The 15,328-nt window shown below is 46.4% G+C and overlaps 2 protein-coding genes across 9 annotated transcripts in view; one reads left to right on the forward strand and one right to left on the reverse strand.

Annotated features, from left to right (window-relative positions):
- The window catches only part of LOC147020634 (uncharacterized), a 31,941-nt gene extending 21,664 nt beyond the window's left edge, over nt 1–10,277 (forward strand). Inside the window, exon 2 of the mRNA XM_085896175.1 lies at nt 6,043–10,277. Coding sequence (XP_085752301.1) covers nt 6,146–6,880 — 735 coding nt within the window. The 5' untranslated portion in view covers nt 6,043–6,145 and the 3' untranslated portion in view covers nt 6,881–10,277. The remainder of the gene's footprint in view (nt 1–6,042) is intronic.
- LOC147020633 (uncharacterized) overlaps nt 1–15,328 on the reverse strand; it is a 49,303-nt gene that overhangs the window by 22,109 nt on the left and 11,866 nt on the right. For all 8 annotated transcript variants that reach the window (XM_085896169.1, XM_085896173.1, XM_085896172.1 and 5 more), the window contains exons 2-3: nt 12,522–13,405; nt 12,169–12,308 (exon numbers count right to left, since the gene is read on the reverse strand). In XM_085896169.1, the coding sequence (XP_085752295.1) occupies nt 12,169–12,308; nt 12,522–13,383 (1,002 nt within the window). In that variant the 5' untranslated portion in view covers nt 13,384–13,405. The remainder of the gene's footprint in view (nt 1–12,168; nt 12,309–12,521; nt 13,406–15,328) is intronic.

Raw genomic sequence — 15,328 nt, forward strand, 5'->3', positions numbered from 1 at the left:
ATTCAAACCTCCATTATTAAACCGAGTGGCTGTTTTACGAGCCGCTATTCAAACCCCCATTATTAACCCCAGCGGCCGTTTTACCAGCCGCTATTCAAACCTGCATTATTAACGCGAGTGGCTGTTTTACCAGCCGCTATTCAAACCCCCATTATTAACCATAGTGGCTGTTTTACCAGCCGCTATTCAAACCTGCATTATTAACGCGAGTGGCTGTTTTACCAGCCGCTATTCAAACCTCCATTATTAACCATAGTGGTCGATTTGCCAGCCGCTATTCAAACCTCCATTATCAGCCTCAGTGGCCGTTTTACCAGCTGTGATTCAAACCTCCATTATTAACCATAGCGGCCATTTTACCAGCCGCTATTCAAACCTCCATTATTAAACCTAGTGGCTGTTTTACCAGCCGCTATTCAAACCTCCATTACACTGAACAACAAATTTCAAAAAAATTTTTTTTGCTGGAGATGTGTAAAGTGATTAAGACTAATTTGGGTACGCTGATTTCAAAAATCATAACCGTTTTGCTGTATCACGTCAGGATTTTCAGGAACAGAAATATTCCCATTGCCTCGAAGTCAGGATTTCAATGAAATTTACATATGTCTTTAACATGTCTATTTCGTACAATTGTTGTTAACTTGTGTTATATTTCTTTCTTTCAGATAAAGATGAGTAGGCGTTCCTGTACCAATCATCCTGATAACTTCTGTTATGTCTGTGGTCGGTATACCAAAAAAGATCAACAGCGAAGTATATCTACAGCAGTGAAAATGAAGGCCGCCTACTTTCACTACTTCGGGTGTAAGGTGGGGGACCAAGAACAGAGCTGGGCACCACACATCTGCTGCACAAGCTGTCACACAACCTTGACTCAGTGGTTGGTGGGCAAGCGCGCGAGCATGCCATTTGCGGTGCCCATGATATCGCGTGAGCCGCAGAATCATCATGATGATTGTTATTTCTGCTGCACAAGCATCGCCGGCTTCAACAAGAAGAATAAAGGTCACATCAAGTACGCTGACTGCGTCTCTGCTCGTAAACCTGTGCCTCATGATGACGAGAACCCCGTTCCAACACCTCCAGCTGATCAGAACATAGCTGTAAGCAGTGGTGAAGAGGATGGTGATGATGAACCTTTTGAACCCGACACTCAAGAATCACACCTTCTGAACCAGGGAGACTTAAATTATCTTGTAAGAGATCTCTCGCTGTCAAAGGCGAAGGCAGAGCTGCTTGGATCAAGGCTGCAGCAGTGGAATCTACTTGATCCTAACACCAAGATATCCTTGTTCAGAGCACGTCACAGAGACATGGCTGAGTTCTTTGAGATGGAAGACACGATGACATTCTGCAGTGACATCAACGGTCTGTTGAAAGAACTTGGGTGTGATCACGATCCTGCAGACTGGCGCCTCTTCATCGACTCGGGGAAGAACAGCTTGAAGGCTGTTTTGCTCCACAATGGCAACGAGAAACCATCAGTCCCACTGGCTCACGCGTTCGGCATGACAGAGACCTATGAGACTATGCGGCAGCTGCTTGATTCCATCAAGTACAATGACTTCAACTGGCACATCTGCGGAGACTTGAAAGTGGTGGCGCTGTTGTTAGGGCTGCAGTCAGGCTACACGAAATACATGTGCTTCCTTTGTCTCTGGGATAGCAGAGACGACAAGAATCACTGGACGAAGAAAGATTGGGAAGAGCGAAAAGAGCATGTACCTGGTCGACACAACGTGAAGCATGTCGCCCTTGTCGACCCAGCCAAGGTTTTCCTTCCACCACTCCACATAAAGCTCGGCTTGATGAAAAGTTTTGTACGGGCAATGGATCTGAATGGGCGTGGGGTTTTATACCTGGCATAACCTGCCAGGTATAACCTGGCATAACCTGGAATGGGCGTGGGTTTTCCTCCTCAAGGAAAAGTTTGGCAACACCTTGTCGGAGGCCAAGATCAAGGCTGGTGTCTTTGTTGGACCGCAAATCCGACAGATTATGAAGGACGAAACTTTTCCGACAACTCTAAACCCCAAAGAGCTGGCAGCGTGGAGGAGCTTCAAAGCTGTGACGGACAACTTCTTGGGGAACGAGCGCGCGGACAACTATGAAGAAATAGTGCAGCAGCTGCTGGAGTCCTTCAGGAAACTTGGCTCCAGGATGTCCCTGAAAATCCATTTCCTACACCAGCACCTGAACTTCTTCCCTGACAACTTGGGAGCAGTCTCGGACGAGCACGGCGAGCGATTCCACCAAGAGATTTCACTCATGGAGACAAATTACCAAGGGCGGCACAACCCGAACATGATGGGCGATTTCTGCTGGTTCCTGCATCGTGAAACTGACACAGAGCAGCACAAATGCAAAGCCAAATGCCTAAAGCATTTTTAATTACATTCTAGTGGAGTTTTTCTGTAATTTCTATAATTTTGAAGCATTCATGATGAAATAAATGAATAAATGAATTTTTGTAAATTTCATTGAAATCCTGACTTCTAGGCAATGGGAATATTTCTGTTACTGAAAATCCTGACGTGATACAGCAGAACGGTTATGATTTTTGAAATCAGCGTACCCAAATTAGTCTAAATCACTTTACACATCTCCAGTAAAAAATTTTTGTTGTTCATTGTTATCAGCCTCAGTGGCCATTTTACCAGCTGTGATTCAAACCTCCATTATTAACCATAGCGGCTGTTTTACCAGCCACTATTCAAACCTCCATTATCAGCCCCAGTGGCCGTTTTACCAGCCGTGATTGAAACCTTCATTATTAACCCGAGTGGCCGTTTTACCAGCCGCTATTCAAACCTTTATTATTAACCATAGCGGTCATTTTACCAGTCGCTATTCAAACTTCCATTATTAAACCTTGTGGCCATTTTACCGGCCACTATTCAAACCTCCATTATTAAACCTAGTGGCTGTTTTACCAGCCACTATTCAAACCTCCATTATCAACCCCAGCGGCCATTTTACCAGCCGCTATTCAAACCTCCATTATTAAACCTAGTGGCTGTTTTACCAGCCACTATTCAAACCTGCATTATTAAACCTAGTGGCTGTTTTACCAGCCACTATTCAAACCTGCATTATTAAACCTAGTGGCTGTTTTACCAGCCACTATTCAAACCTCCATTATCAACCCCAGCGGCCATTTTACCAGCCGCTATTCAAACCTCCATTATTAAACCTAGTGGCCATTTTACCGGCCACTATTCAAACCTCCATTATTAAACCTAGTGGCTGTTTTACCAGCCACTATTCAAACCTCCATTATCAACCCCAGCGGCCATTTTACCAGCCGCTATTCAAACCTCCATTATTAAACCTAGTGGCTGTTTTACCAGCCACTATTCAAACCTGCATTATTAAACCTAGTGGCTGTTTTACCAGCCGCTATTCAAACTTCCATTATTAAACCTTGTGGCCATTTTACCGGCCGCTATTCAAACTTCCATTATTAAACCTTGTGGCCATTTTACCAGCCGCTATTCAAACCTCCATTATTAAACCTAGTGGCCATTTTACCGGCCGCTATTCAAACTTCCATTATTAAACCTTGTGGCCATTTTACCGGCCACTATTCAAACCTCCATTATTAAACCTAGTGGCTGTTTTACCAGCCACTATTCAAACCTCCATTATCAACCCCAGCGGCCATTTTACCAGCCGCTATTCAAACCTCCATTATTAAACCTAGTGGCTGTTTTACCAGCCACTATTCAAACCTGCATTATTAAACCTAGTGGCTGTTTTACCAGCCACTATTCAAACCTCCATTATCAACCCCAGCGGCCATTTTACCAGCCGCTATTCAAACCTCCATTATTAAACCTAGTGGCCATTTTACCGGCCACTATTCAAACCTCCATTATTAAACCTAGTGGCTGTTTTACCAGCCACTATTCAAACCTCCATTATCAACCCCAGCGGCCATTTTACCAGCCGCTATTCAAACCTCCATTATTAAACCTAGTGGCTGTTTTACCAGCCACTATTCAAACCTGCATTATTAAACCTAGTGGCTGTTTTACCAGCCACTATTCAAACCTCCATTATCAACCCCAGCGGCCATTTTACCGGCCGCTATTCAAACTTCCATTATTAAACCTTGTGGCCATTTTACCGGCCACTATTCAAACCTCCATTATTAAACCTAGTGGCTGTTTTACCAGCCACTATTCAAACCTCCATTATCAACCCCAGCGGCCATTTTACCAGCCGCTATTCAAACCTCCATTATTAAACCTAGTGGCTGTTTTACCAGCCACTATTCAAACCTCCATATATACGCGAGCGGCTGGATTTTTCTGCAGGGAGTCCAGTGTGGGGGAGCCAAAAATCCAAGGAGCTCAGAGTTCAAATGGTTAAGAGCAAAAACAAAAAACAAAAAAAGCCTGCCAGTATTGATCAACATCAGCACATTACAGTTTCAAGAGTAAATCACTGCTGCTTGAGCAAGATCATGGAACTTGTATCTTCCATACTGTTTATGAGAGTCTGCACATTTTTGCAGCTACTGTTCATTACAACTACTTGAAATAGACCTACTGATACCTGCAGCATACGATTCACTCGCACACAGCTAATCCCACAATTTTCAAATGGATTACATGTGATGCAAAGAAGTGAGAGGCACTGGGTGGGACTCAACCCCCCAACTTGATGATTGAGCAAATTATGATGAGGTGACTGAAAAGTACAAGAGCTCTGACTCGGGGAAGTAGTACGAGTAAGGTGCAAAGGGCAATTTGGGTTTTGTCAATGACACTACCTTCAGAGTACAATCTTTCAATGCAAGATTACACACGTGTTGTATCCATCCAGTGAACAGCATAAAGGAGTGACTGAGGCCAGGCTGACTCGAGATGGAAGAAACTCAGAAAATGTATTCAGTAAGCTGCAGTCATTCTTGCCAATTTTCACCAGACTCTAGTCTTCGGAATGTTTTAACATTGGTACCTGCACAGGCGAATGTACACAAATTGTATTCAGTAGAGAGGAGAGAGATTATTATTATTATTACTAGTACGTGGCTGTACGTGCAAAAAAAAAAAACAACAACAAAAAAAAAAAACAACAACCTTCAGACCAAGTGCCAGAAACAACCACACAGGCCGTTCCTTCGCTCTCACGTGCCTGTACGTGCGTGGCCGTACGTGCAAACCAAAGAAAAAAAAAAACTTTCAAAGAACCACACAGGCCGTTCCCTCGCTCTCGTAAACGACGACTGGATTGGGGCATTGTGTTTATCTATAAATGCGCATAAGAAATCGAGAAATTATTAGAATATACCAAGTCATCACTATCCGGAAGTCCGTACGTTGTAACCCGTAATGGGGAACTCGGCTGAGGATCTATTTCCCAACGGCCACGCCTACACAGCAACGTGTCCTGTCATTGGTAACTAAATGGCGCATCGGCCACGCCTACGCAGCAACGTGTTCAGTCATTGGTTTGGTAAATAAATGGCCATACCTTGGGAAGCACTTGTCCGATTAATATCAAACCTTGAAAAGGTACATACTCAGGTCCCCAGCAATATACCTGGAAAGTTTCAATTAGATCGGACCAGTGGTTGGCGAGAAACAGCGAACACACACACACACACACACACACACACACACACACACACACACACACACACACACACACACACACACACACACACACACACACACACACACACACACACACACACACACACACACACACACACACACACACACACACACACAGCTGGAATTAGAGATAGATTATTATTGTGATGAATTGAAGGTCGTGACGCGTGATCACATGTCGCGCGGCTCACGCACGGGATAGATAAAGCCGAGATTCCGCGCGGTAGGGGGGGATTGTCCCTGGGGCATTGTCATTTACGGCGGCGGTCCACTTGGTGCTCGTTGAATGGTAAGAATTGAGAGTATACCGGACTCCGTGCTAATTGCTGATTTATTTCGCGGTGATCAACTGCACATGTATACATTGCTACATTTGTACTCCTTGCTGCACCTGTATCCCCTGATGTGCCCGTAGAAGCGGCTTCAATCAAGTGAAATAAACCCTACACTCTGAAGGTTTTTCCCTCGCTTTCATTTCAATTTATTTCACTTGATCTCTTCGGCTCTCTCAACCAACGATGGACAAGATCTACAAACCAGAGAGGTTCGACGCAGACCCAAACGCGACTGACTCAGAAATGAAATGGTCGCATTGGTTCCGTTCCTTCTCACACTATCTGACCATTATTGAAGAGGGAGCCGACAAATTGGCCGCCCTTGTGAATCATGTCTCGCCCAGTGTATTCAGGCTCTTCTCGGAGTGTGACACCTACGATGCAGCGATCGACGTGCTGCAGGCGCTCTACGTGAAGCGCAAGAACGAGGTGTACATACGACATCTTCTCAACACACGCAGACAAGCAGCCGGGGAGACAATCGATCAGTTCCTGCAAGCTCTGAGGCAGTTGGGAAAAGACTGCAGTTTCCGGGCCGTAACCGCCGAGGAACACCGAGATGAAGCGACCAGAGAGGCGTTCATCCAAGGGCTCAGGTCAGCCCCCATACGGCAACGCTTACTGGAGAAAGCGCAACCCACTCTTGAAATGGTAGCTGACCAGGCTCGAGCAATGGATACGGCTCAGCAGCAATCTGAGTCATATGGGACACCGATGCTGCTAATGAACGCTGCTACGGCGGAAACTCAAGGAACCCCCCAGGGCACCTCCGACACTGAGGATGGAGATAAACCCGAGGAATTGGATACCCAGACCTCGTCAAACTCCTCAGCAACTACTTCGGTTGGTAAATGCTTCTTTTGTGGGTACAAAAGACACTCCGCAACAAATGCCCCGCCAGGGATGCCACATGCATGAATTGTGACAAGAAAGGGCATTATGCCAGGTTATGCAAATCTACTCTTAGAAGAAATAAACCCACTTCTGCGGCTCTCGACTCACAAAAGAAACTAACAGCAGCTTCACCGGGGAATCTATCCAAAGTTATCATCAACGTACGAATTAACGGGCATATGGCTGAGGCTCCGATTGATACCGGTAGCTCTGAAAGTTTCGTCAACAGCTCGCTAGTGAAGGGCAGAAAATGGAAGATCCACCCGACAGACAATACGGTATGCATGGCCGCCACATCACTACAGTCCCGCGTACGAGGGTACTGCAATGTTGAATTGGACGTAAAAGGGTACACGCATCGGGATGCAAGGGTACTGGTGCTTCGTGATTTATGCGCAGACGTAATTCTGGGTCATAATGTCCTCAAGCAGCACGCGAGCGTCGAAATACCCTTTGGAGGAAGCAAACCTCGTCTAATTCTCAATGCTCTGACCACCGCAGAGGTATCGTCCCCCCAGCTGTTTGCTAACTTGTTGCCGGACTGTAAACCGATAGCGATCAAATCGCGACGATATACCACTGCTGATATGAACTTTATCACTTCTGAGACCAAGCGATTACTGGAAGAAGGTATTATAGAACCGAGCGATTCGCCATGGCGCGCGCAGGTGTTGGTGACCAGCAGCCAGAACCATAAGAAACGAATGGTTGTCGATTACTCTCAAACGGTCAATCGCTTCACCCAACTCGATGCCTACCCTTTGCCGCGCATAGACGAGATGGTCGAACGCGTGGCCAATTATAAAATATTCAGCACCATCGATTTGCGAAGCGCCTATCATCAAATTCCCATCCGAGAGAAGACAAACCTTACACCGCGTTCCAGGCAGGTAGACGCCTCTATCAATTCAGGAGGATTCCGTTCGGTGTCACCAATGGAGTAGCTTGCTTCCAACGAGTTATGGACGACATCATCTCGGATGAAAACCTCAGACACTTTTGTTTCCTTGGACAATGTCACGGTGTGCGGTAAAGATCGGGGGGAACATGATATAAATCTGGACAGATTCTTGAGCATTGCTAGAAAATATAATCTGACCCTCAACTACGAGAAATGCGTATTCTCGGCAAGGTCAATTAATCTTCTCGGCTACACAATAGCCGACGGCACGATTAAGCCCGATCCTGGACGATTGCGCCCACTCCGTGAGCTACCCCCACCTCAGGACCTGCAGACAATGCGACGGGTGATCGGAATGTTCGCTTACTATGCAAGATGGATCCCCCAATACTCTGAAAAAATACATCCCCTAGTGCATTGCAAAAACTTCCCACCAGATGCCGCTGTTGTAAAAGCTTTCCACAGCCTCAAAGATGATATCAGTAATTCCGTGGTATTATCGATCGACAGCTCGGTGCCCTTCGTGGTGGAAACGGATGCTTCCGATCACGCGATCGCCGCGACGCTCAATCAGTCCGGCCGACCCGTCACGTTCTTCTCGAGAACTCTCTCTGGGAGCGAGCAGAGACACTCAGCAATAGAGAAAGAAGCGTACGCTATTGTCGAAGCCCTGCTTAAATGGAGACATTATTTACTGGGAAACCACTTCACACTCGTCACGGACCAGTGATCCGTTGCATTCATGTTTGATGGGAAAAATAACGGGAAAATTAAGAATGAGAAAATAATGAGATGGCGGATAGATCTAGCTTGCTATAGTTACGACATTGTTTACCGGCCCAGGAGGGAAAACCCTGCTGCAGACACCTTCTCTCAGGTCTACTGTTCGGCGACAATCAGTCGGGCTTTGCAAGACCTCCATGAGTCTCTGTGCCACCCAGGAGTAACCAGAATGGCACATTTCGTGCACAGACAAAACCTTCCCTATTCTATCGAAGATATTAAACAAATGAATGCTTCATGCCCTGTTTGTGCTGAACTAAAACCCAGATTCTATGGCGCGGCATCTGGCAGGTTGATCAAGGCCACTTCACCCTTCGAGAGACTAAATATCGACTTCAAAGGGCCCCTGCCGACCGAGACAGACAACAGATACATATTCACTGTTGATGAATACTCAAGGTTCCCTTTCGCATTTCCGTGCTCGGATATGACCTCAGGCACTGTCGTGAAATGTCTGTCTGACCTCTTCGCTATGTTTGGGAAACCTTCGTACATACATTCAGACAGAGGGCCGTGTTTCATGTCGGCCGAGCTAAAACAGTTCCTATTTGAGCACGGCATAGCAACTAGTTGAACGACGGGTTACAACCCACAGGGTAATGGGCAGGTGGAACGATATAATGGAATCATTTGGAAAGCCATAACTCTGGCGCTGAAATCGAGAGGGCTGGGGCCCGAGCGGTGGGAGGTTACTCTTCTCGACGCTCTGAATTCCATACGCTCTTTGCTCTGTACGTCTATCAATGCAACTCCTCACGAACGAATGTTTACTCATCAGCGACGTTATGTTGACAGCCAAACGGTGCCCAACTGGCTAATCTATCCCGGAACAGTGTTAATGAAACGTCCGGTACGACAAAGCAAGTATGAACCCCTGGTGGAGGAGGTCTAACTCATCGATGCTAATCCAGAGGATGCTCATGTCAGACTTCCTGATGGCAGGGAGACCACCGTGTCAGTTCGCCATTTGGCTCCCTCAGGTACACCACCATCTGGCACTCCTCCCTTTGATATTCCCTCCCAGGAACTCCACCCGGGAATGGTGGCGACGGAGCTGCGGCGTTCCACCCGAGAGCGATCGAGGAGTCATCCCCGGCACGAGTCGAGGCTCCCCAAGAGGATCGGAAGCCTCCCTCAAGTGAAACCGCCATTTACTCCCGGAGAGGTCGACGGATAAAACCCCCTCGCCGACTCGATCTGTAAAGGGGATTATCGGCATCCTCGATGCTCATGCTCCTATATGCTCATTATATCATATATCCATGCTCATTACCATGCTCCTACAACTCAAAATAATCCTCACTGCTTGGAATGTATGCTTCTGTAGTTTAAATAGTTCGCGCTGCTTGAAATGTATACTCCTATAGCGCTGAAGTAATCATGGTGCGTTAGTTGGGCCTCTAGTTACATTTTAAAGACGGGGAGAATGTGATGAATTGAAGGTCGTGACGCGTGATCACATGTCGCGCGGCTCGCACACGGGATAGATAAAGCCGAGATTCCGCGCGGTCGGGGGGATTGTCCCTGAGGCATTGTCATTTACGGCGGCGGTCCACTTGGTGCTCGTTGAATGGTAAGAATTGAGAGTATACCAGACTCCGTGCTAATTGCTGATTTATTTTGCGGTGATCTACTGCACATGTATACATTGCTACATTTGTACTCCTTGCTGCACCTGTATCCCCTGATGTGCCCGTAGAAGCGGCTTCAATCAAGTGAAATAAAGCCTACACTCTGAAGGTTTTTCCCTCGCTTTCATTTCAATTATTATTATTAATATTCTGTCTGTGTCTGGCAGTCAAACAAAATTAAAAATCATTCCAAATAGGAAACTTGGTTTTTCAGGACACCATAAAGGACACAAACGGGAACTAAGAACTAATGTAACGTGACAAATAAGGTGGTGGGAAAGACACTGCCTCAACGGCAGTAAACTTCCGAAAAAAGCTTTTTTTTTTCATTACCGGCCACTATTTTCGGTTTCATTACCGACCCTAACCCTAACCCTAACATCATTATGTCAGTTTGCTTATCGACATATCTACATCCATTAAAATATTAATTTTATTTCAAGTCAATTATATACTTGAACATAGTATAACACAAATCGCCATTTGGACACTTTCAAAACCCTTCCGTTTAGCAGTACTGTCGGACCTCACTATTCGTCATTCGTGGACCCCATGTATTTGAGGGTCATCAAGTGTGACCTGCTTCGACATTCGCGGTTGAAAATTTTTTTTTTTTTTAACACTTCAGGACGGGTCTCCTGTGTCCACCTGGGAAAGTGGAAATCAGTCAACATCACACCATAACGTTAAAAAGGTGCAAAAACTGATCCCCTTAACTTCAGTCCAATTAGCTTACTTCCAATCATCAGCAAGGTCATGGAATCAATCACCACAGTTGACAAAAACATTCATTTTCTCCAACAGCCTCATCTCAGATCATCAATTTGGATTCAGACCTGGTCACTCTACCTTGCACATGCTGCTTCTACCCTCCCAACAATGGTGGAGGTCCGCAATGGCAGACATAAGATCAGAGCAGTCTCTCTGGACATGTCTCGAGCTTTTGATACAGTCCGGCATCCTGTCCTGCAATCCAAACTGTCTGCCTATGGAATCCAAGGCCAACTCCACTCTTGGATGACTGACTTCCTAAACTCTCACTCAATGTGTGGCTCTCAACGGAAGCCTTTCATCTCTCTCCCCGTCAAGGCTGGAGTACCCCAAGGCATTGTTCTCGGCTACATATTATTCCTAATCTTCATCAATTATCTCACTGTCTCTCTGGAAAATCCTCTGATGAAAAATCTTTGCTGATGACTCAACTCTCTGCCATGACATCTCTCATCCTTCTGACAATCAGGCAGCAGCTTCTTCCCTCTCTTCAGACCTTGAAAAGAAAAAAAAAAATCACAAACTTGTGAAACACAATTTTGCTCATGTAGCCATAATTGTCCACCCTTTTCGGTCTCCCTTTCCTCTCATTGTTATCCACATCCCTCGTTTGTCAGTCTCCAACCACTTTCTCCTCCACACTGCTGTTGTTGTTTCCCCTTTCTCATGCTGTTCCTTTTATTATATTGTATCCTGATTTGTTCTATGTCATCGCTCTTCCATGAGCCTAGACCATGTCAACAAAATTAAAAAAAAAAATTAAACAATGCCCCGATATTTGCGGCATTTTTCCAAGTACCCTGCTAATCACAGGGGATACTTTCCTGAAAAATATTTTGGCATTTTATGTCATATCGACCAGTCAAACGTGCTGCTCGCAGACTCTTCCCTTGTCGTTTTTTTTTCCTCAAGACTGTACAGGGTAAGATGTTCTATGAACTCTCCAGTTATAAGAGTGAAGGAAGGAAGTATTTTTATTTTCACTTCATCTAATATGGCATCACAAAGCAACCTTTAAATATCAAAAACAAAACATCAAGTGATGTCATGTTAGGTGAGCATTTTAATGCCATCGGATGTGGCAGGCCGTTATTGCAATATATGGAAATCGACAGATGAAGTCGATATTCCCTCCATTATTATGTTATGTTGCAATGCGAGTAAACACAGGGTGGAAAAGTTTCAACCTTTAAAATCTATTGAATTTCAAAATCCACAGGCCTTACAGCTTGCAAGACATCACAGGTTATGCCAGACTTCTTCCTGAGGATCTCCATCAGTGGAATTGCACCATCACCCAGCCTCGTTGCCCCCACAGCAGCACTCAATACCTCAATAACTTCCGGATGAGCAAGATTCGTAGAATCTGGGGACACAGAGAGAGTTTCAATTTTAACAATGAGGGGGGAAAGGTGGAGGAACAACCATTAGTCTTACTTTACATATGCAAAACATTACAGTGTAAATCGAGCAACAACTGGCTCAGGGGTTACAAAAGGAAGTTGGACATTATATACATCTCAATGACACCTGAAGCCTTTGTTTCTCTTCTGAAAGATCCCCCCCCGCCCCCACTCACCTGTTTCCTGGCTCAGAGAATGCGCTTCAGCCCAGATACCAGTACAAACAGTAACCTCTTTGTTCAAACAAAAATCGGTATCAATGGCGTTCACAAATTCGTTGGTTTCCTCTTGGGACATCTCTTCAACCTCTTCGGCATCAGTCGTTGGCTCAGCTTGCATATCGATTGCACGTTTGCTCGTGGTATTGTCATCACATGCTTCCAGGGGTTCTCTTCGCCTTTCCAGGCAGAGCACGTCTTGCTGGTCTTGATCTGTGAAGCCCCCTGGGTGACCGGAAATATTGGCAGGCTCCTCTGGGTCAGATGGTTTGGAACGGACTCCAGAGCTTGCGTCATCTGACCCACTACACATTTCTTCATCTTCCTCCCTTTGCTTGCGAACATATTCGGGCTGCTGAGCAATGCAAGCAACGTCGGCGAGAGTCGGAATCAAGTCGGACATGCGCGGTGAATTATTCGCATTGTGTACCGAAGACGAGGCCCCTAGTTGCGCAAGAGATGTTAAAGAAAGAGCTTCAAAACATCCCTCAGAATCCAACTTGATACGATCGGCAAAAATGGGCAAGGCATCAGCTCTTTCACCCTTGATGGAATGAAACTCCATCTCTCCGTCGGCCTCTGCCACTTCCAAAGCATGCTGCTCGTTCTTCTTGTGAGTTTGCTTCTTTCCTTTTCGCTTGCGCTCAAGTCGAAGCAGTCTGGACGTGTTGTCAGACTCCCATTTTCCATCCTTTGTCTGCTTATGGGCCACATTCTTATTCTTATAAGATGCCTCTCCCAGAGAGAAAATGGAGTGGAGGAAGAAAATTGCAGCCGAGAGCAGGACAAAGGCCACAGACACGAGAAGAATTTCCATCATGTTTGTGTCACACCATCACCGCCTGCAATACAGTGACACATGTTACACTACACGCACGATTGAGCAAGAGGCTTGCACATACGTCTGTCACTGTCAGGTCCTCGTTTGTGAAAACAATCAAAACCCATGCATTCTTGTCCTGTAGCAGGTTCCAGACATCAATATAACCAGGATAAACCACACACACACACACACACACACACACACACACACACACACACACACACACACACACACACACACACACACACACACACACACACACACACTTTAATCTACATACTCAGCAACCCCTTCTCCAATTCCCCTCAAAGCCTTCCTCCACTTCAACTCACAGACTTCCACGTCACCCAATCACTCACTTCAACCACTCCCACGTATATCCCTCCTCTCAGTATCTTTTCTATCCCTTCACCCCTGAGCCCAAGTTAGTTTTAAGATAATTCAGTTCAGCGGTGTAGGAGTGCATAGAAGTCAAACAATCAAGCACCTCGAATGATCATGATAATTTAAAATGTCTAAGGTTTTCAGAGAATCGACATATCATATTTTATTACATTACAGCTTGTAATACATGCCACTATCAGCAGGAAGAGTGAGTGCTACACAATACACTCACACGATCCAGCCTTGAGAAATTGGGAAAACTATTTAGTAAACCACCCCCCGCCCCCAAAAAAAAACGTTCATTTATTAGATGGTGGTGTATTGGCCAGACCACTGCCTCAATCGCTCCCGGAAAAAAATAATAGAAATTGAAAATTGCGTAGATGAAGCAAAAGTATGCATATGTAATACTGTTGCGGGGGGCTGGGACGTCGGCCACGGGAACGACCGCAAGTCGGCTCGACCGATCGCCCGGAATTCAGATCGTCGCCCCGGATAAGTCCAGAGTCGACAGGTCCTCTATAGGACCGAAATTCGCCAATGGGTAGACCACCTGGGGTAGGGTCGATTGCCAATTTCAATTTACCGAAATACCCACGTGGTCCAACTACTAGGGAATTCCACCCTTGACGGCACTCGTACGGAAGCGAGCTGCTTAGCGAGCTCGTTCAGTGTGCGATTCCGAGCGGTTTAAGCGCAGAGTTCCATGGGTCCCAATTGTCCCGTTACAACGGCCACGGTAGTGGCCGTGTTAATTTTCCCCAGCACGCGACACGCTCAGTCAATGAAGGAATTGACACGAACGAGCTTAAAACATTTAACAAGAAGGGTACATTTATAATAGGCAGGGAGGGGAACACAGAAGAGCAGATTTAAACCGAATAAAGCAAGGCAATGCAAATATATACAGCACAAAGCACTTATACAATTCACTACTTACTGACTGGCGCCACAAACACACATACGCACACACCCAAAAATGGTCGGACCAGGTGGTCTTTATTGACCTATCTTGGACCTGCCAGCCTTGTGCGGTCTTCAAGGACCAAGTCATCGGGGCAGAACTAGACTCCCAGCACGATCCGGACGACCCAAGCGAGCAAAGTCGGCAGGCAAAGGGCTGGCGGGAGAAGACCCTCCGTGCGCAGACACTTTCGAGAACCAGCGGAGAACAACGCGCACACCGTGCCAGACCCAGAACCAACTCTCGCAAACGCGCAGACCGCACCTATCATTATACCCCCCCGCTTCGGAGGGGGGGGGGTGCCTCCTCGCGACCTCCCTCTCTCACTGGCTGGTTTTGGTGCGCAAAGTCGCTCTTCGTCTCTCTCACTGGCCAAAACGGGCGGCAAGCTCCTTGATTGGCCCGGGGGCATGGTGACGTCACGCGAAGCCCTTTCCTCCTGTTGCAGGCCAGGATTGGCTGAGTGGCGGTCACCCCACCCGCTACACACCGATTGGTCGAGTGCCGATTCGCGGCTCCTCCCCGAACCCTGCCTTCTTCCAAAGGACCGCCCCTCACACAGTCAGGGAAGTTGATTGGCCATATTTTTCTGCA

This window comes from Eptatretus burgeri, chromosome 9 (genome assembly GCF_056783735.1).
Source record: "Eptatretus burgeri isolate ZD-2024b chromosome 9, Ebu_testis_v1, whole genome shotgun sequence".
Taxonomy (NCBI): domain Eukaryota; kingdom Metazoa; phylum Chordata; class Myxini; order Myxiniformes; family Myxinidae; genus Eptatretus; species Eptatretus burgeri.